This window comes from Mustela nivalis, assembly GCF_964662115.1.
Source record: "Mustela nivalis genome assembly, chromosome: 18".
Lineage (NCBI taxonomy): Eukaryota > Metazoa > Chordata > Mammalia > Carnivora > Mustelidae > Mustela > Mustela nivalis.
The window spans coordinates 54,305,590-54,329,122 of NC_139037.1; the positions used below are offsets into that span (position 1 = coordinate 54,305,590).

A 23,533-nucleotide genomic window follows, 5' to 3' on the forward strand; every position below is an offset into this window, starting at 1 on the left:
CGGGGCAGTCCAGGCAGAGGAGGATATGTGGTTAGACGTTCCCTCAGGGCCTTCAGGGTCTCAGGGGGAGACTGAGGCAGGCCCAGCTTTCATGGGGCTGGCAGCAGTGCTCTTGGAGGGAAGGTGAGGAAGTCAGCAGATGTTTCCTGGGGTCCGGGGACCCCACTGAGTGGAGCTGACCCACCTGGGCCAGGGTTCAGGACAGTGGACCTCGCCCACCAGAGACCACAAAGCACCAGGAAACAAAAGGCCTGAACTTTATTAATTCTCTGCCAACACCATCCCCGCCCCCCCAGCCCTGGTGAGAAGACTGTAGGGGTCAGAGGTCACCAGGCCTCAGGGCCGGGAGGGCCAAAGCGCCTCAGTAGCTGCTCCTGGTCTTCCAGGTCCTTCCGCACCTTCTTGCGCATGTAGAAGATGGGGCAGTCCCGGCTGTGGGTTGGGTGGGGGTCAGGGTCAGGACTGGGGCGCTGCCCAGCCCAGTGATGGGGCCGGGGCCGTTCCCAGGACTTTGACCCCCGCCTGTTGCCCACCCAACCCCCCTCAGGGGCAGGCTGTTTGCTCAGCGGGCATGGGGGGAACGGTAACAGCGGGCACCCGCGGGGACACTGGGCTCCACCAGCCGTATATCACCTGTCACCTGGCGTGGGAACCAGCCCCGCCCACCCGTTCCCTGGGGAAAGCCTGGCCCGCCCTGGGGGAGGGTGCTGGGCCATGGTGCATGTGTGTGTGTGCGTGCATTTATGTATGCGTGTGAGAGAGAGAGAGAGAAAGAGCAGAAGAGAGAGAACTGTGGCCATTTCCTGGGCAGATGCTGGCCCCCAGAGCAGCGTCCTCCCCACAGCGAGGCCGGGACACTCAGAACATCAGCCATTTGGGGCTGCGGTCCCCAGGCCTTGGGAGCCTGCAGGGAGGGCCTGCATACCTGGTACAGATGACGTCCTCATGCAGGCTGCCCTGGCAGCGCTGGCACTGGGTCCAGAGGCGCGAGAAGCGCTCCTCCAGGGCGTTCAGGTGGGACACCTGGAGGTGAGATAGTTGAAAGGGGGCCCCGGCCCCCGCCTTGCCCTCCCCTCACCATCCCCATGACCCCCCACCCGCCCCACCTCGCCCCTCACCTCCTTCTGGTAGAGCTCAGACTCCCGAGGCTGGCAGAATTTGCACACAGCTCCTGGCAGAGGGGGTAGGTCAGCATAGGGGAGCTGGGGCCCAGCCAGAGCCTGAGCTGCCCTGTCCCTGCCCCTTCCCCACCCGCTGCCCATCCCGGCTTCTGAAAGTCCCCAGAGACAAGAGAACAAGGGAGCGAGTGTGTGGGGGAAAACTCCCCGGGGAACTCCCAGGGCAGGGGGCCCAGGACCCTCCAGGGGGTGCCTGTGAACAGGAGCCCCCCCGCCAGGGGCTGAGGCCCATCTGAGTGGCACTCCCAGCTGGGACGGCGGGTGCCGGGAACCTCAGTGATAGAGGAGCTGGGTAGAGGGTGGAGGGTAGAGGATTGGGGTCCCCTGGAGGGGCTGGGGTCAGGGCTGGAGTCTGGTGCTCACCCTGGTGGTTGAGGACGGTGCGGCAGCCAATGCAGCAGCTGTGGCGTTTGGCAAAGGCCAGAAGGCCGCCGACCTTGCCCGTGAGCACGGTCTTGCAGCGTGTGTGGTCACCCCCTGCAGGTGAACGCAGGCAGTGGGCCCAGGCCCCCCCCAACAGGCCCCGGGTACCCCCCTGCTCCCGTCTGGGCATTGCCCCTGAGTACTCAGCAGCACGGCTTCGGCACGGCCCTCGCCCAGGATGGGCTCAAAGATGCGCAGGAGCGGCTTGGCAAGCTGCTGCTCCAGGTAGTACTGCGTGTCGATGGGCAGGCTGTGCTCCAGCACAAAGAGGGGGTCCTGCAAACACAGCGGCCGAGGGGCTGGGGCTGTGGTCCTCAGCAGGCAGTGGGGCAAAGGGCACTGCAAGCCATGGGGTGGGGCTCCCTGTCATGATGGTGGGCAATGATGTGGGGCAGTCATGGGACCCAGGTACCGCCCTGCAGGGGGTGGCATCAGTGGGGGGACAGGGATCCAGGATGGTGTCGGAGACCCCAACGCAGTCCCTGGCCGTGAGCTGTGATCCGTGCTGGGGTCCATGGGTGGGGGTCCTCAGGTTATACCAAGCAAGGATCAGAGGTCACCTATTGGAGCTGGGATGTGAAGGTGTACAGTAGCTAGAGGCAAAGGCCAGAAGCCAAGATATGAGGGGGTGGGACCAGACCTGGAGACTGAGGAAAGGGTTGTGGGGGTCAGAGGTCACTGGCCATCAGGGTGTAGAGAGGGAGGACATGAATCCTAGAGAATTATGGGTTGCAGAGCAAGGACAAAGGAGACAGACAGAGAAACAGATGGTGAGACTCAGTGTGCAGTGAGGCTGGGTCTTCTTCTGCAGGGGGAGGGAGGGGAGGTCAGAATAACAGGGTGGGGGGCCTCCAGAGGGCACAGGAGGCCTGGGAGAAAGGCATCATGGAGCCAACTCCCAGGGGTGTGTTGGGGGCGGTTCTCAGGGCCCTATGGGGCCCACAGAGGGAAACACCCTCCCCGCCAGGCTTGGAAAGCAGAAGTGAGAGCTGAGGGGAGCTGGGCGGAGCGGGCAGCCCAGGTGGGCCTGACCTCGGACTTCATGTAGGCAGCCACGCCCTTAGTAGCGCCGATGATCACATAGGGGACACGGTCACCCAAGCTGGGCGCACTCCCGGGGTCCCGCTTCCTCATCCTGCGGGGAGATCGGGGAGGCCAGGCAGTGAGGGCAGGTGGGCTGGCGAGGGTAGCCGGGGGCACAGGAAGTGGTGCCCAGCTGGCAGGAGAGGGGCTATTTCTGGGCGGTCCTGCACACCCCCCAGGGCAGACCTCTCGGCCAGCTCCACATGGGCCTGTTTGCCCGCGTAGTCAGCAGCCGCGCGGGTCAGCTCCTTGGTGATGACCAGCTGGGAGATGTCAATGCGGTTACATAGCAAGTCAGAGATGACATCCTGCGCGTGGGCCACAGCGCCCGCCGGGTCCCTGCAGGGCCGGAATGGGGTGGGGGGTGTCGCCAGCGGCTGCTGAGGGCCAGGCTGGTACCTCCACCACCCCCAAGGCTGGGGGGCCAGGATGTGCCCTGGGGGCTGAGGCCCAAGGCAGGGAGGGATGCGGCCAGGCCACAGGCTGCAAGGTGGCTGAGGCGGGGCCCAGACCCACAGCTGTCCCACCCCACACTCTTTCCACCGTTCCACCACTGAGGACGAGCTGGGCCTGACACCTGGGTCCCCAGGGGAGGAGGGGGCTGGCGGCTGGGACTCCTTGGTCTCAGGGGAGGGGATCCCACCCACCGGTCGATGAGCAGGCGGCGCAGGGAGGCAGTGACAAGGTTGGCCACAAGGGGGCAGTTGTCCCTGCGCACGGCCTCCAGGCCCTTGCAGTCCATCCGGTCGTGAGTATCAGGCCGGGAGGAGAAGAGCAGGCCAGCATACCGCTTCTTGCTGATGAGCAGGTAGGGAAAGTAGACCTGGAGGAGGACCCGCGGCTGAGACCTGAGACTTCCAGAGGCCTGAGACTTCCCTCAGAAACTGAGGACACACAAGGCTGATCTATGCCATGCGGGATGGGGACACTGGGGGACATGGACCTTAAGACTCCAGCGCTTGAGCCCAGGGGCACCCTCAGCATTCTAGGGCCTCAGACATGAAATAGAGACTGGGATAAACCTAGAGATATGTCCTAAAGCACAAGACCCAGACATGGGGGTGTAGCCTGGACAGCCCCACATCTAAGATCTGGGAAAGACCTGAGGCAGACAGGGGTTCAAGGAGCTGAGACTTAGGCCCAGGAGTGAGCCCTGACATAGGGGCTTCTCAAAATTGGGAGGCTCCAAATTTGAGAGCAGGTATACCCAAGACCTGACCCTAAGTTTGAACCTCAGAAAGAGCATACAGTGCGCGTCCCCAGACCCCAGCCTGATTCCTCCTGAGTTCCAAGGAGCACTAGCCAATGGCACCACAATCCAGGATTCACCCCATCAGGATCCCCAGCACCTAAGGTAGCTCTCACACCCAACACCAGAGATGCTTGAAGACTGACAAGGTTTTCACAAAATAGACACCGTCCTGTGTAGCAAAGCCCAAGGTGTCAGAAGTTTTCAAATTTGAGACAATCCAAGCAGCAAAATTCCTCAAAAATGGGCATATGAACATGGAGAATGGGATACCCAGGGTACCCAGAGCAGGGCACCCCAAAAGGAGAGACCCTGAGCAACACTGGGGTTCTCCAGATGTTGACATACTAGGAGAACCTCATGTGAATGCCTTCTTACACTTTGCAGGCCCCAAAATTCAGAGATCCTCTGAAACCTGGCTACTCCAAGCAGAAAGGAGGTTGACTTACCTTTTCAAACTCCAGCCGGATGGGCGGGGGAAAGTGGCCCGATACCCAGTCAGCAGCCTCCCGCCCCAGAGCCATTGCCTCCGCCACAGACGAGACACCAAATCGGCACATCACTGAGTCAGTGTCACCATACACCACCTGGGGAGGGGTTTGTGTGACTGGGAGGAAGGGGGGAGAAGAGGGCCAGCCCCCTGGAATCCCCCAACAGTCCCAGGCCCATCTCTGGGCAGCAGGTCGGGTAGCCTCTGACCTTGGCGTTGGCGCCATAGCCATTCTCCACTGTGTACTTGGACTCCACCAGCTGCTTTGTTTTCTCAATCATCTGGCGCCCGAACCCAGTGACGCTCTGTCAGGGAGAGAACCAGGCAGTGAGGGCCCTGGAGCCATCTACAGCTCATGGGCTCAGGCTGCCACTTCCACTACCTCCTGGGGGCGTGGACTCGGCCAAGGGACTCTGACCCTCTGAGCCTTGATTTGCAAATCTACAAAATGGGGCTACTAAGCTGCTCCTTAAGGGTCTGTTGGAAAGAACTGGGTCCCTGGCCCAGAGCTCTGGGCACAGAAGAGGAATGACTGCAAAAAGTGTGTGTTGGCAAACCTGAGGTTGGAGGGGCCATCAACACTGTGTTTCCCTCCACAGAGGGGCTATGACATGTGGCAACACTGCAGGCAGCTCTCCAAGGTACAGGACCACTGGTGCTTCCGGCCCCCTCCCCGAAAGCCAGCAGTGCCACCCCACATCTTTGGGCAACAGGAAATGACCCTATGTGTTAAGTGCCCCCTCCCCCCAGGGTTAGAGTTGTGCTTGTCTCATGGAGAAACTTTCCAACAGTCTTACTTTACAGGAAGCTGCAGCTGGGGCAGTGAGGGGCTAGAGGGGCACACACCAAGGAGAAATGGGTATGACTCTTCTGTTTTGGTTTGTTTGGACCCAGTCAGAGATCTCTTTTAACTGGAGTGTTTAGGCAACTTATATTTAGTGTAATTACTGATCTTCTGTGGGCTTACATCTATCACTGGACTACCTTCCTTCTGTGTGTTCCACCTGTTTTTGTGTTCCTTCTTCCTTTCATCTTTTCCTGGAATGATTCCATGGGTTTTTTTGTTTTGTTTTGTTTTTGTAAGCCTGAGAGACAACAATAAGAAATGAGACTAACAAACAGATAAAACAGAGGGACAGAGAAAAGAGTGAAGAAGGAAAAGACAGAGTGACAGACCAGGAAGCAATAGTCCTAATGAGGGCGCTTCAGGGGAAGGAAAGCCAAACCCTCCAGGCCTGACCTCTCCTCTCTCCAGCTGGAGTCTGACAGACGAACACCCACCTCTTTCCACCAAGTAGACTGGGGAGGTCCCAGGGGACTTTGGAAGGCATTCAATGAGAGGAGTGTGGGTGGATGCACTATGGGATGAACCTTGCCAAAGAGAGGCCTGGCTTTTAGAGGAAACCTCTAAGTCGTTGGAACATCCTACCTAAGATAGTGTCTTTGTTCACCTAGGACCTTGGACTGTACTAACATAACTCACAGTGAGGCCTGGAGCCACATGGTATCAGCCTGATCTCTGTCTGCAGGGTCTGGAGACCGAGTAACAAAGGTCAGTCACACAGAGGTTCCATGCTTATGTGACTGACCCCCAATAAAAACCCAGGACACTGAGGCTCGGGTGAGCTTTCCTAGTGAGAAACACTCCACACACGTTGTCACACACCAGTATCAGGAGAAATGAGCACTGTCTGTATGACTCCACTGGAGAGACAACTAGAAGCTCTGTGCCTTTGCCCTTGGCTGATTTTTTTAAACATTTTTTTTCAAGATTTTATTTATTTATTTGACAGACAAAAAATCACAAGTAGGGAGAGAGGCAGGCAGAGACAGAGGGAGGAAGCAGGCTGCTTGCCAAGCAGAGAGCCCGATGAGGGGCTCGATCCTAGGACCCTGGGATCATGACCTGAGCTGAAGGCAGAGGCTTTAACCCACTGAGCCACCCAGGCACCCTGCCCTCGGCTGATTTTAATCCCTACCCCTTAACTGTATTAAAGTAATAATCGTGAGTAGGTTCTAAATTCGAGGCTTTCTGGTGGATCACTGGATGGGAGCGTGATCTTGGGGGCTCTGGGACTGAAGGTGCGTGGGAGTGTACACAGGTCTCTCCCACCCAAAAGCCCAGCTACTGGCAGTTCTTCCAAGTCTTCCATGCAGAACCACATGAGAACTGACATAGTGCCCAGGTACAGAGGGAGCTTCCCATGACAGGGGGCAACCAAGTTTGGAATGTTCTGAGACCCAAACCCCAGTGCAAGGAGCTGGACAGGAAGACCTTTCTAAGGCTCTCTCGGGCCATAAGCTGAGGCACTGATCCCAGCTTGGCAGAACCTTGGACCCAGATCCTCTGTGGTCTAAGCGTGGATGTTTCTCCATCGGAGCAGCAGAGCTGCCTCTGGTAAATAGGCCTGGGACCCCACTGAGGGGTCTTCGGTCCACATCCCCTCTCTGAGCAGGGCACTGACCAAGCAGCCTGCAAGCACCAGACAGCTGGGGTGGGAAGGAGTACCCTCACACTGGCTCCTTCGGCGACAGAGCTCACACAGTACGTGAAGCGTCAGAGCCTGGGTGTGCTAGTGGTCGGCCTCCAGCACCGCCCCAGCCCCCATGAGCCCTGTTCTGCCCATCCAGCTGGTTGGAACCTGCCCTCTGCATCCCTACCCTTACAGGCACCAGGGGAGGAGGCGGGTGGGGTCTGTCAGATGGACTATGATAAATGGAACGAATGAGCAACAAAAAAAACCTCCGCTCACCCTGCCACTCCCCCTCCCTCCTGCTTCATCTATCTGCAGAGCCCCTGGCACCAACCACCTTCCTATATGCATTTACGGCTGTCACCATCTGTGTGTCCATGAGGCTGCACGCTGCTGGAGGGCAGGAACCCTCATCTGTTTCGCCACCTGCCAGACCCACAGAGATGTTCAGCAAGTTGGGGCACTGCAACCTCCACCATACAGAGACCTGGTTCTCCTAGGGAGGGACCGTCTGCTCCCCTCTACCTACTGAGGCAACTGAGCACTCACCTGGGAGATCTCCAGGCATGGCAGCTTGCCCACCTGGGCACCAGTGAAGCCATATACAGAATTGGCACTCACTTTCAATGCCAGCTGCCGCCCATCCAAGACTTGGCGACGCAGGGGGTCTGTCTCCTTGGCCAGCTCAGCCTTGGCCCTGGAAGGACAGAAGCAAAGGCCACTGATGCAGTGCCCCAGGTTTCAGGGAGAGAGGAGAGGCTGGGGCTGGGCTCTGGTTAGGGTGCCTTTCTAGAAATCGGTGCCATGTACCTTTGTTCAGGCTGTGCACTGCACAGAGGCACGCAGCAGAGGAGGCAAATGGGAGCTGTTTGGAGGGGTGTCTTGTTCTAATTCACACACAGCTGCAGTTAAGTTTGACATGGCAATTCTGGGGTGACCATGAAGGACAGGGACTGATGAGGAGCAAGTCTGCACAGAGGTGGGTGTGATGCTTTAGAACCCACCTCTTCCGGGCGCTGAGCAGGTTCTCCAGGATCTGGGGCAGCAGCCCTTTCCGCACTGATGTCTTCACAAACTCATCCCCTGTGGGTGTCTTGATGAACTGATCCTCAGTCAGCCTGGGTAGGAGGATGGGGAGGACGGCATGAACCTGGCCTCCCCATCACTTCCTTCTCTAGATTTTCAGGCTCTCCCCACCTCTCGAATCTCCCCTCTCCACTATTTCTGGGCTCCCGGCCCTGTCCTGGCTGAAGCTGGCTCACAGGCACGCCTGGGGTACACGGATGAAGAGGGGGTCATACCCCAGTCTCTGGGCGGCCCCAGGCCGCAGAAGCGTGGTATAGCACAGGTTGTGGGCCATCATGATGGACGGGTACAGAGAGGAGAAGTCCAGGGTGGCAATGGGGACATCATAGTACCTGGGGGTCAAGGAGGAGTCAGCCCTGGGAATCCCAAGCCGCCCCTACCCAGCCACAGGGCCTCACCCTTTGAGGGGCTCGATGACTGTGGCCCCTGTGTAGTCCTCGCCACCCTCTGTCTTCACCACAGGCATCAGCAGTCCCTCGCGCATGGCCTAGGAGGGGAGAAGTCAGGAAATGGAGGCAGGCGTGAACAGACAGAAGAGGGAAGAGGAGGAGCATGGAAGGGCATCCAGGTGTCACCTCCCAGGAGACACAGAGAGTGACCAGAGGCCAGGAATGGGGACTTGCTGAGGGTGTTGTGACCCGGCCCACCCTTGGCTCCGCCCACTGACCTGCCGTAGCAGCTGGGACACGACCTTGACCTGCTGGCCACGGCTAAGCAGGTAGCCTAGGGGCACGCCAGTGACTCGTGCCATCTCCATGGCATTGACCAGCACCATTAGCCGCTCCAGCAGCCGCAGGGGCAGGAAGGCATCCTTGAGGCAGTACACCGCCAGCCGGCGGCGCGTCTGGTCATTCCCATTCTGGGGATAGGCACAGGTGACATCAGGGGAGGAGGTTGCATCAGGGAGAGGGCAAGGGTCTGGGTGCAGAGTGGGAAGGGGGGAGGTTGGGGAGCTGACAGGGTAAGAGGGAGGAGGGGGCCATCTGGAGAGCAAGTGTGGACCAGAGATGTGGGTGGGACTGCAGGATAAAGGATGCAGTGCCAGAGGTCCTGTGAACGGGCAGGAGTGGGGACTTATACCTATAGGGTGAGGTCACAAGTCAAAACCAAGAGGTCAAGGTGAAGGTCAGGACAGCTGGGAGGCTAAAGCCTCCTGGTCAGGAAGGTGGGAGGCCAAGGTCAGAGGAGTCGACAGAAGACTCAGATGGGGGGTAGGGTGGGGGCAGGAGGTACAGGGGTCGGAGGTCACAGGCCAGGGCCAGGCACCTGCAGGTCGGTGATGATGCTGTGCTGCACGTCCTCCTTCTGCTCGCCCAGGAAGTGGAAGCTCACGGCATTGAGTGTGTAGGAGCGGAGCTTGTGCTCACGCAGCAGCACCTGAGGCAGGGGGTGCATGGTGGGCCCTGTGTCCCAGCAGCCCCATGAGGGGGGCACCCACCCCACCCTGGCCATGTACCTGCAACATGTCCATCTGCACACGGCCCACCATGCTGACCACCTTGCTGTCCCGTCGGCCAGTCTGCTTGGACTGGAAGGACGAATCCCGGATGTTGGAGCGGAGGCCAGACACGCGGCCCAGGAAGGGGAACGTGTGCACCTGAGGACAAAGCCCACCAGCAGGGTGAGGCTGCATGGGAGCCGTGGCCCAGATCGGGGACCCCCACCCCCATCCCAGGGCCACGACACCACCCATGATGCCACGCTCTTCCCGCGGAGAGCCTGGAAGCAGGAGCAGTTCTGATGCAGAAAAGCCCTCTGCGGCCAAGGAGGCAGGGATTGGAGGTGAGAGACAGGAGGTCAGGACAGGGATAGTCAGAGGCCTGATGGCTGCAGGGCTGAGAGGCTACAGATGGCACCCTGTGGCTGGGGAGCTGCCCTCAGAAAGGCAGCTGGAGGAGCGGCAGAGTTGGGGATGATGCTGAGCTCAGTGGGGAGACTGTGTGCATGGGGTGAGGGGCCTGGGGAGAGCTACGTGGGAGCCCAGCAGGGGGCAGCACAGAGAGCTAGGCCTGAGATCAGGAAAGACGGGCCCAGGAGGAGAAGGAGGGAGGGTCAGGGTAGAGAGGAGAGGCCTGAGCTGGTGGAGTGGCAGGGCAGAGGGGCAGATAGGAGAGGAGCAGTGTCCCATGAGGAACTGACCAGGATGGACTTCCTGGCGCTGTTGGAGGCCATAAACGTGATTTCTTTTTTTTCTTTAAAGATTTTATTTATTTATTTGACAGACAAAGATCACAAGTAGGCAGAGAGGCAGGCAGAGAGAGAGAGAGGAGAAAGCAGGCTCCCTGCTGAGCAGAGAGCCCGATGTGGGGCTTGATCCCAGGACCCTAGGATCATGACCTGAGCCGAAGGCAGAGGCTTTAACCCACTGAGCCACCCAGGCGCCCGGGTTTTTTTTTATAGCATTCGATTTTCTTAAGTAGGCTCCATGCCCAGTGTGGGTCTTGAACCCACAACCCTCACATCAAGAGTTGCACGCTCTAATGACTAAGCCAGCCAGGTGCCCCAAACATGATTTTTACTTCTCATTACAAAATTGGCCAAATGCAAGTAAAAGAAAGAAATAATACAATATGACCTCCATTGTGAGCTGAATTGTGTCTCCTCATATCAAGGCTTTGCCATACGCTTCGAGGAACCTCCCCGGGCTGTTCCTTAATTTTTGCTGACATATTTTGAAGTCTGGAAGATGCTATACCCTTGCACGTTTCAGTCTGCCCCTCAAACACACAAGCCCCTCCTTACTTAACCATAAATGCCCTCTTTGCCTCTGCAAAAGCCACAATCACCTTGTGGACTTCAAACAGGGCAGGGATGGGGCCAGAGCTAGGTTCTCGGTGAGGTCCCTGGAGCCGCTGGGGGCGGTGGGCTGCAGGTACAGGGCAAGGCGGGCCACCCGCCAGGGACAGAGCCACAAGCCAGAAGGCAGCAAGGAGCAGGTGGCTGCCTACCCCTCAAGCCCCCAGTGGGATAAGCCTACCCGACCTGCCTGCCCTACCTTGAGAGTCTGGGCCCGAGAGATGAGGTACGGAAGGTCAAAGTTCTGTATGTTGTAGCCGGTGATCACGTCGGGGTCCATGGCACGAATGAAGGCTGACCATGCCTGGGGGTGAGAGCACACTGGGTCACCCTGGTTGTCATCCTGATCATCCCCCTGGTGCGGGTCCTCCCCACTCCTGGAACATTCCAGTAGCTCCCCAAAACAACCCTAGAACTCTCCTGCCCACTGTAGAAAGACTGAGCAGGTGCTTCTGAAAATAACACAAAACCCAGAGGGGAAATGTTCACCCCTGCAAAGTGAAGGGGTCTGAAGCTGTGGACCAGGTGTCTCAGCATCCGGAGGCCTTCAGCCTGGGATGTGGAGGGCGGGTCGGGGGTTCTGAGGAAATGAGGGGAAACGGAACAAGAGCCACCTGGAGCAGCTCCTCCTCCCGCTCGTAGCTCTGCACTTTGGCGCCCAGGATAGGGGCACAGGGCCGTAGGGTGAGTGCCAGGCGCAGGAAGGGCTCCGGCTCACCCCAGCGCAGGCCCAGTGAGCAGATCTGGATCACAGGGTCCCGCTCAGGTTCAGGGAAGATGCCTGCACAGGGAATAAGAAGGGGATACAGGGGACCGGGCTCCTCCTTTCCCTTCATGACACATCAGGGTGGCTGCATCTCCGAATCTCCCCAGACCATCTACTCCCCTCTGCCTCCACTGCCTAGAGACTACGTGCAACCCACCGTTTCCCCTTTCTTCAGCTACTGGCCCTCTCCTTGTCCCTCACAGACTGGGATAGTCCTGCCCCAGGGACTTTGCACTTGCTATTCTTTGCAGAGGCACATGCGTGCTGGGGGAGGCTCCTTATCCCTCTTCACAGGCTTGCCTCATCACCCCTGAGGCCTTCCCTGCCCACCTGTCTGAGCTGCCCTGTCACTGTCTGCCACCATCCTCCTTCAGTGGAGAATCTTACGACGACCTGTCCACCTCCATGTTTACTCCCTTCTCCCTGAGTGAGCTCAATATGGGGACTCCTGGGAGGAGACCAGCATGTCACCAATATCTGAAGCAAGAGCAGGAGGAGCTCCGGGCCCTGGAGACAGACCTTTGCGACCAGCACACTCAATGTCAAAGCTGAGCACGCGCAGGGGTGCGATTCGCTGCCACTGCCCTTCTGGCGGGTGACTGACCACGTCAGACCACAGCACGTCTGCCTCTAGCTGACACAGTGTGGCCTGTAGGAATGGGGCCTGTCAGTGACTGCAGAATCCCGGCTCTGTGGCCCCCTTGCCCCTGGGGAGCCCCATACCTTCCCCTCCGACCTCAGGACATATTTCCCTGCTGGGAGTTCCAACCAGTTGCAGCCGACAATGTCTGTGTCCACCATGAACCTGGAGGGGGTGAGAATCAGTGGGCGGAAGATGGCCGGGGCGGTGGGGGGCAGCAGGGGTAGAGGCTGGAGAGAGGCAGGGTCGTACCGGATCTCAAAGTCGACGTTGGCCTCATAAGGTGCAAAGCTGGGGGTGCCCAGGCCCGCCACACGGATGCCCTGCTCCAGGAGGCGGCGGGCAGGGGCCATGAGGCGCGGCAGCGCCAGGGTGATTCGTAGAAATGGGGAGGGGCCGTGCCCATGGTACCCGAACATGCCTGTGGACAGAGGAAGTTAGTACCGGCCTGGAGGGACCCTGACCCGCCTGGCCCGTGGGCAGCACTCACTCTCCCGGGAGCACAGCTCCACGGACAGCACTGCCGGCCCCATGAGCTCCTTCCCTCCACGCTGGTCCCTGCTGATGGCGGCATTCAGCTCCCGCTGCAGCTCACCCAGGTGGTCGGGCCCAAAACCTGGCCGTGGGAGAGCTTGTTAGAAGCATTGGGGGTGGGGTTGGGCAGGGGCCTCCAGATGGGCAGGGGGGAGAGGGGGACTGGTGGGTCAGGGCCACTCACCAGGGGGCGCCGGGGTGTAGAAGTAGGGTGCGAAGCCCTGGATGTGGCAGCAGACCGACACGCCCTCGTCGGTGACTCCAAAGGCACGGAGCACTGGCACGGGGTTGCAGGACGGCTGGGGTGTCCAAGGCAGGGGCTGTGCTGGGCCTGGGGGTGTCACGGGATAAGGCAGGGGCAACCCCCATAGATTCCTCAAAGGCCTGCCTCCCCAGGCTCCTCCTGGGCCAGGAACACAGCCCCTAATTCCTGCATCTTGGAGTGCATCTGCCCACTGTTCACTCTGCCCCGACCACCTCCCCGCTAGCCACCGTTTCCACTGTTGTCCCTACAGTCCGTTTGCCACTGTAGAGCTAGAGGGAGTCCTTTTTTGCAAAAAAGTATTTCCTTTTAGAAAATAATACTGACTTTGTGGGTCCAATTTTATCAGCTCTAATACACATATGTAGATTTGTGGAACCACCACCAAAATCAGGCACAAGACAGGTCTGTCACTCCAGACAGCTCCTGAGAGATGTGCTTTCCTCATCACACCCCCTCCCACCACAAGCCCAGGCCCTCGTAGTCTGTCTGCTTTCTATTATTCTACTTCTTTCGTTTTGAGACTGTCCACATACATGGGACTACACAATCTACTGGCTCCTGTCACTCTAGGGGAAATATCTAGGGTAGAATTGCTTGGTCCTAAGAAAAGAGTAGACTTAACTCTTTTATCTCAATAAAGCTAGAGAAGGAAAAAATGGTAGGCTGAACTCTAAGAAACTTCCAGGCTATTTCCCAGAAGGGCTACAAACCATAGCATTCCCCCGGGGAGGGCGCGAGCAAGCAATCCATTGGCCCGCATCCTCGTCAGCCCTTGGTGTCCATGTGTGGGTGTGAGCTCTTCTAATAGGATGTGTTGTGGTGGCTGTCATCTGCATCACCCTGACAGCCACAGTCTCTCCTTGAGTGAACTGTCTGATCAAGTGTTTTGTCCCTTCCTGGACCGGACTGTTTTCTGACTGTTGAGACCATATTCGTGGTCCTGGTCTTGTGGCCGGTATGTGGATGGTGGACGTTTCCACCTGGCCAGTCGCCTGTCTCTTCACTCTCTCACAGGGGAGACTTACTAACCTTTGAGTCAGAGTGATCTCTGCAGAGCCAAAGGCTTTTTCCAGCCCATGTGGAATGGAGCCCCCACGTCCTTGCCTGGGCAGACAGGGCCTCACATGCTGCCCCTTCCCCCCATCTTTGCCCCCTGCTCCTGCCACCATGGTCTTTTGGCCGTTCCTCAAACATTCCAGACCTCTCTGTCCTCGGACCTCGGAGATGTGCAGTCTGGGACCTCCGCCCTACCACATGTCCCTCCATAACCCTCACGGCCACCCGAGGTTCCATTTCCTTTTTTCTTCTGCCTATCCTTCCAGAAGGTGCGCCTTGAAGAACAGGGACTTGATCTCACTGAAATAGGGCCTGTCTTAGTGCAGATCCTCAGCTGTTCCTGACTGATAACAGATGGACAGAGGGATAGATGGACGTCAAACCACATGTGTCTCGCCTTAGCAAGGAGCCAGCTCTTACCTTCAGGCCTCAGTTGGAAGATACTCCCCACCTCCAAGAAGCCCTGTGGGACACCTGGGCCCCCTTCCCCTCTTGCTGCCCCTCTGGGCACCCACAGCCCTGGTCACCTGTGTGGGCACTGTGGGTCCATCTCCTCCCTCAAAGCCCAAGGCCCCACCTCCCATCCACCAGGCCTCTGCCCATCAAGCTCACCCACATAATGGTCAATCTCCAACTGCTGGAAGATGAGAGGCTCTGTTTGGGGATCCAGAGGGGGTGGTGTGGGCCGCAACCAGCGGGCATCTATGGCCATTGGGGAGAATTGCCCTGGGTGGGGAGGGGAGGGAAGACAAGCAGGGTACATGGAGTCGTGGTCCCCCAGCCCAGCCCATGACCTCCCACATGGCATCTGATGTATGAAAGGGAAGTCAGGTGGATAGGGTGCTCTGGTTCAGGCAAGTAACTCAGGAGAGATTATGGGGTCAAGAGTCAAGGTCAGACTTGGAGCTGTAGGCAACAAAGGTGGCATACTAGCATGGGGTCAAAGGTTAGCACTTTGTAGGGGTACAGTGTGGGCCAAAGGTCAGAGGTCACAGGCAAGCTCTATGGCTGACCAGGTTCACAGGCACGATGGGTGTGGGGGTGCAGGGGTTCCCACTCTGGGTCTCACCATCTGCTGCTCCATCCAGGCCCGGCTGCACCAACTCCTCCTCCTGTTCCTGCAGTCGGTGCTCAGCCTCCATCTCCTCCATCAGCGCCAGTTCCTCCTCAAACTGGGATGGCTGACATGGCTCCTCCTCATCCCAGAGGCCCCCACGGGCCCGCTTCGGGGGCACCCCCGGCCCTGGGCCTGGCCGCCGCTTGCCATCCATCCTGCTGGGCAAGTCAGGGCTCGGGAGAGTTCCTGTCTTCTTCATGGCCCCCCATGCACCCACCATGGCCAGGAGCCTTTTGTTCCCTGGTGGGCCCTGGGAGTAGCATGATCATGGGGTGCTGGCACATTTCTTGTGCCAAACCACCATATACTATATGTCACATATAGTATATGTTGTCATTAATAGTCATTATTATAGTCATTATAATGACTATAATGCTACTATAATGACAGCCCACTCCCCACCTCAGTTTAACCCTTTAGTCACATGCGCAAACCTTCTGCATCCCTTCACCTGGCTGCTTGCCCACAACCCCCCAAAACCCAGTCCTTAGCACACCCCTCTCATTACCATAAACCTCTGCCTCTGACGCCATCACCCACCCATCTCCCCACCTGCCCAGGCCTCCGTTCTACAAACAACTGGGCGGCTGACTAAGGCCAGTCACACTGTGCTGGGTGCCAGGCAGCAGCCTGAAACACAAATCGGATGTGGTCCCTTCCCAGCCCAGAACAATTGAGAGGCTTCCCATCCCCCTTCAAAACCAAACCAAACCAAAGCCCTTTCTATTTTGAAATATTCCAAATTGCCAGAACTATTTACCCTTCACCCAGAATCCCCAAGTATCAATTTGTTGCCACACTGGCTTCATCAGCCCCCCTATTTGTAATATGCACACGTCAGCACGTTATCTATTTTCCTGAGCATTTGAGTTAGCTGCCTGTCAGTCAGATACCATGCCCCTTAACCCCTGCATACTTCAGCATATATTGCTGAAAGACAAGGACATTGTTTCTTCCTCTTTTTTTTTTTTTAAAGTAGGTACACCACACCCAATGTGGGGCTTGAACTCACAACCCTGAGATCAAGATTGGCGTGTTCTACTGACTGAGCCAGCCAGGCACCAGTCAGAAATGACATTTCTCTCTCTTTTTGAAGATTTTATTTATTTATTTGAGAGAGAGAGGAGCACATGCGTAAGGGGAGAGGGACAAGCAGACTCCCTGCTGAGCAGGAACCTCCCCCCCACCGATGTAGGGCTTGATCCCAGGACCCCAAGATCATGACCTGAGCTGGAGCAGACGCTTAACTGAGCAAACCACCCAGGCAGTCTAAGGACATTCCCTTAAACAAGCACAGTGTGATGATCAAATCCAGGACATTTAACAACTCAATAATAACATAAACAAAGAGTCCATGTTCCAATTTATCTAACTGTCCCCCAAAATGCCCTTTATAGTACTCTCCCCCATCCAGGATCCAATGTAGCAAACACAACGAAAAACCAAAAGGAGGCTGCAATTTACATGTTTATATGTTTTCTCGTTTTTTTTTTTTTTTTTTTTTAATAAACTTATTTAAGAGGGCACCTGGGTGGCTCAGTGGGTTAAGCCTCTGCCTTTGGCTCAGGTCATGATCTCAGAGTCCTGGGATCGAGCCCTACATTGGGCTCCCTGCTCGGTGGGGAGCCTGCTTCCCCCTCTCTGTTTGGAAAAAAAAAAAAAAAACTTATTTAAGTAATCTCTATGCCCAACATGGGGCTCGAATTCATAACCCTGAAATCAAGAGTTGTGTGCTCTTCCAACTGAGGCTGTCAAGTGCCCCTGTTTATATGTTTTCTTGATTGCAACATATAAAAAATTATTTTGCAGTATGTTTTTTTTTTAAGATTATTTATTTATTTATTTGACAGAGAGAGAGATCACAAGTAGGCAGAGAGGCAGGCAGAGAAAGAGAGAGAGGAGGAAGCAGGCTCCCTGCTGAGCAGAGAGCCTGATGCGGGACTCGATCCCAGGACCCTGAGATCATGACCTGAGCCGAAGGCAGCGGCTTAACCCACTGAGCCACCCAGGCGCCCCTTGCAGTATGTTTTGACAAGATGTAGTAACATGAAAGTACATATCCTCTGGTAGGTTTGACCAAAGACCGTATTCAAGCTCATTCAGGTTGCTAACTTCACTAAGGTTCAGGTAGAGAATATTCTGCCTGAGCACATGCAAATCACAAAACAAAGTGAGCAAAGACAGGGAAATGTTAAAAGACATGAAACTGGGTAAAGGGCATACAGGTGTTCTTTGTACTATTATTCTTTTGATCTTCCTATAAGTTTAAAGTTATTCTAAAAAAAGAAGTTTTTTTTTTTTTAAGAAATTTTTAAAAAGATTTTATTTATTTATTTGAGAGAGAATGAGTGAGAGAGAGCGGCAGAGGGAGAAGCAGACTCCCCCAAGGAGCTGGGAAACCGATGAGGGACTCATCCTGGAAGTCCGGGATTATGACCTGAGCCTAAGGCAGTCGCTCAACCAACTGAGCCACCCAGGTGCCTGAGAAAGAAGTTTCTAAAAAGTACATGTCTCCCAGCATCTAGGCCTGGAGAGAGATTATAGGAACCTAGGGTAGACTCCAGGCCCAGTGGGGAGTAGATAGGTCAGCTGCCCTGGCTTCCAGTTGATATCTCTGGATCTCATAAATGCTCCCACCCAACCCTATATCCAGTCGGCCACAGGAAGCCCAGCCCAAGACTACATTTCCCAGGGTGCACTGCTACGGACGGTCACATCGTTGAGCTATCCCATGGAAAGAATGACTGGGAGGCGTGCAACTTCCAGACAACCTTCAAAGGAAGCTTGCCTCTATTGCCTCTTCCCCCTTCTCAATGGCTGGCATGTGGATATAGCGGTGGTGAACCAACCCTGACTGCGGGGGCATGGACAACACCGCAGGGAATGCAAGGCTCTGAGACAGAAGGAACCCCGGCCTCTCGACAACTTACTGGGGGCAGAGCTGCCTACCTCAGGGCAGCTGTGTGGAGAAATATACTTGGGTCTTGCTTGGGCCACTGTGTGCTGTGGGGTCTCTGTTACAGCAACTTAGCCTAGACCCTAACCAATACAGCACAGACAAATTCTGAACTGACGGGGGATGTGTTGTTGCAAATACTTCTCAGTGCTAGACAGCAGGCAGCTACTGATAGACACACAGGACAGACGAATCTTGAAAGCATGCTGCTTGGAAGAAGCCAGACACACGAGTACACACTGGAGGAATGGGGAATGTTGCTCAGGGGCATGGGGTTTCCTTTTGGGGGGATGACAATGTTCTGGAAGTAGACAAAGGTGGTGGATGCATGAACATACTAAATGGTTAACCTCAGGGGTGCCTGGGTGGCTCAGCACCAATAAAATAAAATCTTTTTTAAAAAGTTTCCTGCTCCCTTTTGTGACATTGACATTTTTGAAGATTCCCGACAGGTAGTTTTGCAGTCCAATCTTTACCTTGGTTTGATTGTTTCCTAATGGAAGCATCAGGGCAAACATTTTTTAGACTTTTTTTTTTTTTTTAAGATTTTATTTATTTATTTGACAGGCAGAGATCACAAGTAGGCAGAGTAGCAGGCAGAGAGAGGGGGGCAGGAAGCAGGCTCCCCGCTGAGCAAAGAGCCCGATGTGGGGCTTGATCCCAGGACCCAGGATCATGACCCAAGCTGAAGACAGAGGCTCTAACCCAATGAGCCACCTAGGCACCCCAGACTCTTTTTTTTTTTTTAACTACAAGAAGATAACAGTGTAAGTGCACCATTCTGCACCTCACTTTCTCTAACAATAGGTCTTTGAGAGCTATCCACATCAGTACATAGAGAGCTTCCTCATTCCTTTACACAGCTGCATAATATTCCACGGAACAGAGTTAATGTAGTTTATTTAAACAGTCCCCCAGGTGGGGACATTTAGGTGGTTTCCAGTCTTTTGTGATCACAAACAGTGCTCTGGAAATAACCTCGTACATGCAGATTTTCATATGTGATAGTATATCTCTAGCATAAACCCCTAGATGCAGAACTATGGCTTTCCAGCTTTCCTGTTTTCACTGAGGTGGAACTGACATACAGTGAAATCCACAGGTTCTCAAGTGGACAGTTGTAAGTAAGTTAAAGATTTTAATTATTTATTTGAGAGAGAGAGCATGAGCAGGGGGCAGAGGGAGAAGGAGAAGCAGACTCCCTGCTGAGCAGGGAGCCCAACAGGGGGCTTGATCCCAGGACCCCAAGATCACAACCTGAGCTGAAGGTCACTATCAGATGCTCAACAAACTGAGCCACCCAGGCGCTCCAAAGCATGTTTGTTTTCAATGCCTAATTCTGGAAAGATAGGTCATAAACTGGTAACACTGGCTTCCCTGGGCAGGGGTGGGGGTGCAAGGAACAGAATAGGACAGTTTTATTGAGACCGAAGTCACATACCAAATGCCCCATGCGTTTCAGGTGTAGAGTTCAGTGGCTTTTAGTATATTCAGAGCTTGTGTGACCATCACCATAGCCAATCTTAGAACCTTTCCATCACCCAAAAATGAAACCCTGCACCCCTTTGGCCATCACCCTCACCCCAGACCGTCCCCACCCCACTTCTCCCAGCCCAAAACAACCACAAAGCTGCTTTGTCTATTGCTACAGATTTGTCCATTCTGGGCATTTCCTATATGAGGAACCTTAGAATACATGCCCTTTGGAGTCTGGTTTCTTCCACCTAGGATAATGTGTTCAAGGTCTACCTGTGACACGGCACAGGTCAGTGTGTCCTGTCTGCCTTTCAGGTCTTAATACTTCCTCACCATGCGGCTGTATCACGTTGTGCTTAAACTTCCGTCTGTTCGTCAGTGAACAATGGGGCTGTTTGCAGCACAGGACGGAAGACTTAGGACAGACTCTCCTTCTGGGACTGTTGAATGCAAACTGTTTCTACAGGTGGCTCATCTCACAGGAAGGAAAAAGCCTGGAGGCCACAGAGACACACAGAGTTCCAACCTGCAAGGAGAGACCTGGAGGGCATGGTGGGAGAAGGAAAAAGACCCCTGTGTGTGCCCTCTCAGCTGCCCAGGCACAGGACAGGAGCTGGGGAAACAGGGTGATCTCTCCTGTTCTGGACCCTTCACTGGCAAACAGACAACAATGCCGAGTGGGCCCTGGCTAAGATGTTAGTTTCTGCAACGCTCCCTCCCTCAGTCTTCTCGTCCCATCTCTCCCAATCCCCCGGCTTTCACTGCCACCTCTATGCTCACCGGGCTCCCCATCCAGAATCTGGCACAGAATCCTCCCCAGGGTTCCTGCCTAACAGAGGCAGATGCTCACCATGAGGATGTCTGTTTCTGCATCCCATACTCCAAAGCCAGGCCCCTCATCTCCCTGCAAACCTGCTCCCTACAAACTCCCCACAGTCTCCCCCAGTTCAGCAAAGGGCAGCTCCCATCCCAACAACATTGTGTCACTCCAGCTTCTCCCATCCCCTCAGACCACATTTTTGTTCCACCTACAAATCTCATAGGCTCTAGGAGACCTGAGTCTCACCACTTCCCAGCGCTCTGGCTCTCTTAAGATCCTCTGCAGCTTTCTTTTGTACATTGCTTTTTGTCTGTCTCCCCCTGCTGGAACATGAGCCACGTGCCCAGCACAGGGCCTGACTTTGGGACATGTTTGCTGGATGAGATAACCCCCTTTTCCAGCCACTTTACTCCTCGGCCTCCAAAGAGACTCCGCTCCAGTTCAACTCTTCCAGGCCACTCATTGGCTCCTTGGGGCACCCACTGCACCCGGAACTACTTCAGACTATGAGTACCTCAAAAACAGGGTCAGGGTCTCGCTCAAGTCGGGTTCCCAGCATGACTCAGCACAGGGCCTGGAACACGGGCCACTTCGAGTTGTGTCAGTTTAGACTCCTCTTGAGGACCACCAACACCACAAGTCTTTCCTGAGCCCCTGCTGCTTCTCTCAACTCAAGACTAGCGCTGTCTCGCATCAGTTCAGAGCACTCTGGACTGAGATCTCCTATCCTCCACCAACCAAACTGAATTATCATCGGCTCCCCAGTGCCCAGCAAAGGGCCTGACGTAAGCACAGCTGACTGAAAGAAGGCCTGAAGAGAAGAAAGGGCATTGCAGGAGAAGGGAACAGCATTGCAAAAGCCATCATCGAGTAAGGCACCTTCTCCAGGGTACAGGAGGCTTGGGTGGTGACATGCAACAAGAAGGGGTGAGACAGGTAACCATAGGTTCCCAGCACATATAGGTGGGGTTATAAAGCTGAAAAACTAACATCACCCTGCCCACTCACTGCTACCTCAGAGTGGCGCCCCAAACCCGCTCTTCCTCAGCCTTCTCCATCCAACCTATGGCTCAAACCACATACCGCAGCCTTCTAAGCTCTTCTTCCTTATATCCTGCAGCTCAAACCCCAAAGACAACTTGAGACTGACAGATGGCACTGCAGTCTGAGCCATCTACTATCCCCTCTCGCCTCCTAACCGGCCTTCCTCCTCCCACTTTTGTTCCCATTACAACACCATCTTCACTCAGCAGCCTGATTTTTTCAAAATGCAGGGCAGTTCCTGTTGCTCTGATGCTCAAAAGCCCCCATGGCTCGCTGGGGAAGCTAGAATAAAAGCCAAACCCCACACCCTACAAGGATCGGGCTCCCCAACATGTCTTCTAACCTCACCTGTTTTTCTTGGCTCCAGCTACAAACACACCAAACTTCTTCCTGCCTCAGGGCCTTTGCATTTGATGGTCCCTCTGTCCGGGGCTTTCTTCACATGACTGACTTTTCTGTCAAATGTCACTTCCCCAGAGGAGCGATTTTTGAAATCACCCCAGCTAAAGAAACTGGCTACCCTGTTTTTTTTCACTTCGTATAATATATCAAACCCCGAAAGCACTGCTTTATCATTATTACTTATCACTTGTATACTGTCTGTCTTCTCCCTGAGCAAGGACTTTCTCTGACTTGTTCGGGCTGTAGCCTTTGCTTCGAGAACAGTGCCTGGCACAGGGTAGTCAGTATTTAGTGAATAAAGGATGACACCATGCCCCCACGTGCACCCATTCAGTCCTCCAATGCGTCCGGGGTCCCGTCTCTCCAAAGACCCTCCAGAGTGCATTCCCCAGTTCGCCCCGGGGGCCAGGCACCCAGCACAAGCGCCCACTGCACGCCGAGGGCCCCCCCAGACCCCTTCATCTTCCCGCGCGCCCCCGCGCACGCTCCCACGACCACCGGCCTTTGCCCGTGTACACCGCGCCCCCGAGCCAAAGGGATCTCTCCCGCCTACATGACCCTCGTAACCCTTTCTAAGGCTTCCATGCCCAGCTCCTCCACCCTCCTTCCTTGTCAGCCGAATCCTTGCAATCTCTCTACTCCCCTTACTCACCCGCTTCAAACAGCGTTTCCCGCCACAGCCTACGCCGCCGTGACCCCTGACTCCGGCGCGCGCAGACTCAGAGATGCCGCGCGCCGAGCTGAGCCACGCCCCTCCGCCCAAGTAGGGCGAGACCACGCCCCATAGGGACTCGGGGCCACGCCCCTCCGTTCGACTGGCGCTAGGCCACGCCCCGTCTTTCCAATTTGGGACTCGGCCTCCTCCCGTTTTCCATAAATTCCTGCCAAACTCCGCCGCGTCTGAGGAGAGGTGCGACTGCTCCCAAGTCACGCCCCCTCCTTCAGGTACCTTCGCGGGTCTCTGGCATCTGTCCTCCTGGCCCCGCCTCCCCGTCCGCCCGCGCAGCGCACCTCCTCTGCCAGCCGGTTTGCTTTCTGTCGGAGGCTAAGTCGGGAGGACTTCCTGGGCGCCGTTCTGCTGGCCACCTGATCTGCCCTCCCTGTGGAGGGGAAGTCTGGTCAGCCTCCTGTCTCTCGGCCTGTTTCCTTATCCGCCACCTGGGGCCGCCAGGCACACTGCTTGGAAAGGGACAACTGCTTCTAACTAGTCACTTACCCCGTCACCTTCCCCCGACCCGCTCCAGAAAACACACCTTTCAGTACCCAGCCCATCCCTCTAAGCGGCACCCCCTTCAACCTTAGCCAGGACTACCCGCCCAGCTCACTGCGGGGACGGCTCAGAGCCTGGCCCAGGGGAAGGAGGAACTAAGAGTATACCACAGCCTGACCGGACTGAACTCACCAGAGCCTCTCCATTTCCAGACTCAGCATGTCCCTTCCCTCAATTTGGGGGCCAAGCCGCCCCCACATCTTGGTTTATGTCCCCGCTGGGCCGCGATATCCTGTGAGGACTTGCCTGCCTTCTACCTCTAGGTCCCCACACAGCCACACGCTGTGGCTCTTACACTCTTAGCTGGCCCCCTCCGTGCCCCCACTGCCAGCCCTGACTGGTAGCCACCTCCGAGGATTTTAGCTTGTTCTCCCATGTGTCCAGTGCCTAAGATTGTGTTTGCCACAT

At 55.9% G+C, this 23,533-nt stretch overlaps 1 protein-coding gene and 1 long non-coding RNA gene across 4 annotated transcripts; one reads left to right on the plus strand and one right to left on the minus strand.

The window, feature by feature from the left end:
- Positions 1 to 239: 239 nt before the first annotated feature.
- POLD1 (DNA polymerase delta 1, catalytic subunit) lies at positions 240 to 23,524 on the minus strand. 3 transcript variants are annotated; one of them, XM_082710162.1, is made up of 28 exons: positions 23,258 to 23,524; positions 22,805 to 22,955; positions 15,110 to 15,312; positions 14,653 to 14,766; positions 12,904 to 13,050; positions 12,676 to 12,801; positions 12,438 to 12,606; positions 12,269 to 12,350; positions 12,065 to 12,194; positions 11,394 to 11,560; positions 10,979 to 11,083; positions 9,440 to 9,580; positions 9,250 to 9,360; positions 8,651 to 8,842; positions 8,382 to 8,470; positions 8,199 to 8,315; positions 7,902 to 8,015; positions 7,447 to 7,594; positions 4,633 to 4,728; positions 4,383 to 4,520; positions 3,332 to 3,507; positions 2,871 to 3,023; positions 2,634 to 2,736; positions 1,745 to 1,877; positions 1,542 to 1,655; positions 1,119 to 1,171; positions 926 to 1,023; positions 240 to 432 (listed from the first exon to the last, which is right to left on the minus strand). In XM_082710162.1, exons 3-28 carry the CDS (start codon positions 15,309 to 15,311, stop codon positions 327 to 329), a joined length of 3,324 nt encoding a protein of 1,107 aa, XP_082566288.1. In that variant the 5' UTR covers position 15,312; positions 22,805 to 22,955; positions 23,258 to 23,524; the 3' UTR covers positions 240 to 326. The 3 variants fall into 3 exon arrangements, with proteins under 3 accessions (XP_082566288.1, XP_082566287.1, XP_082566286.1); XM_082710161.1 differs by lacking the exon at positions 23,258 to 23,524 and adding an exon at positions 23,072 to 23,244; XM_082710160.1 differs by lacking the exon at positions 23,258 to 23,524 and having other exon boundaries at positions 22,508 to 22,833.
- LOC309852846 lies at positions 5,879 to 10,557 on the plus strand. Its single transcript, XR_014305422.1, has 2 exons — positions 5,879 to 5,975; positions 7,216 to 10,557. It is a non-coding gene; the product is annotated as an uncharacterized lncRNA (long non-coding RNA).
- Positions 23,525 to 23,533: the final 9 nt, after the last annotated feature.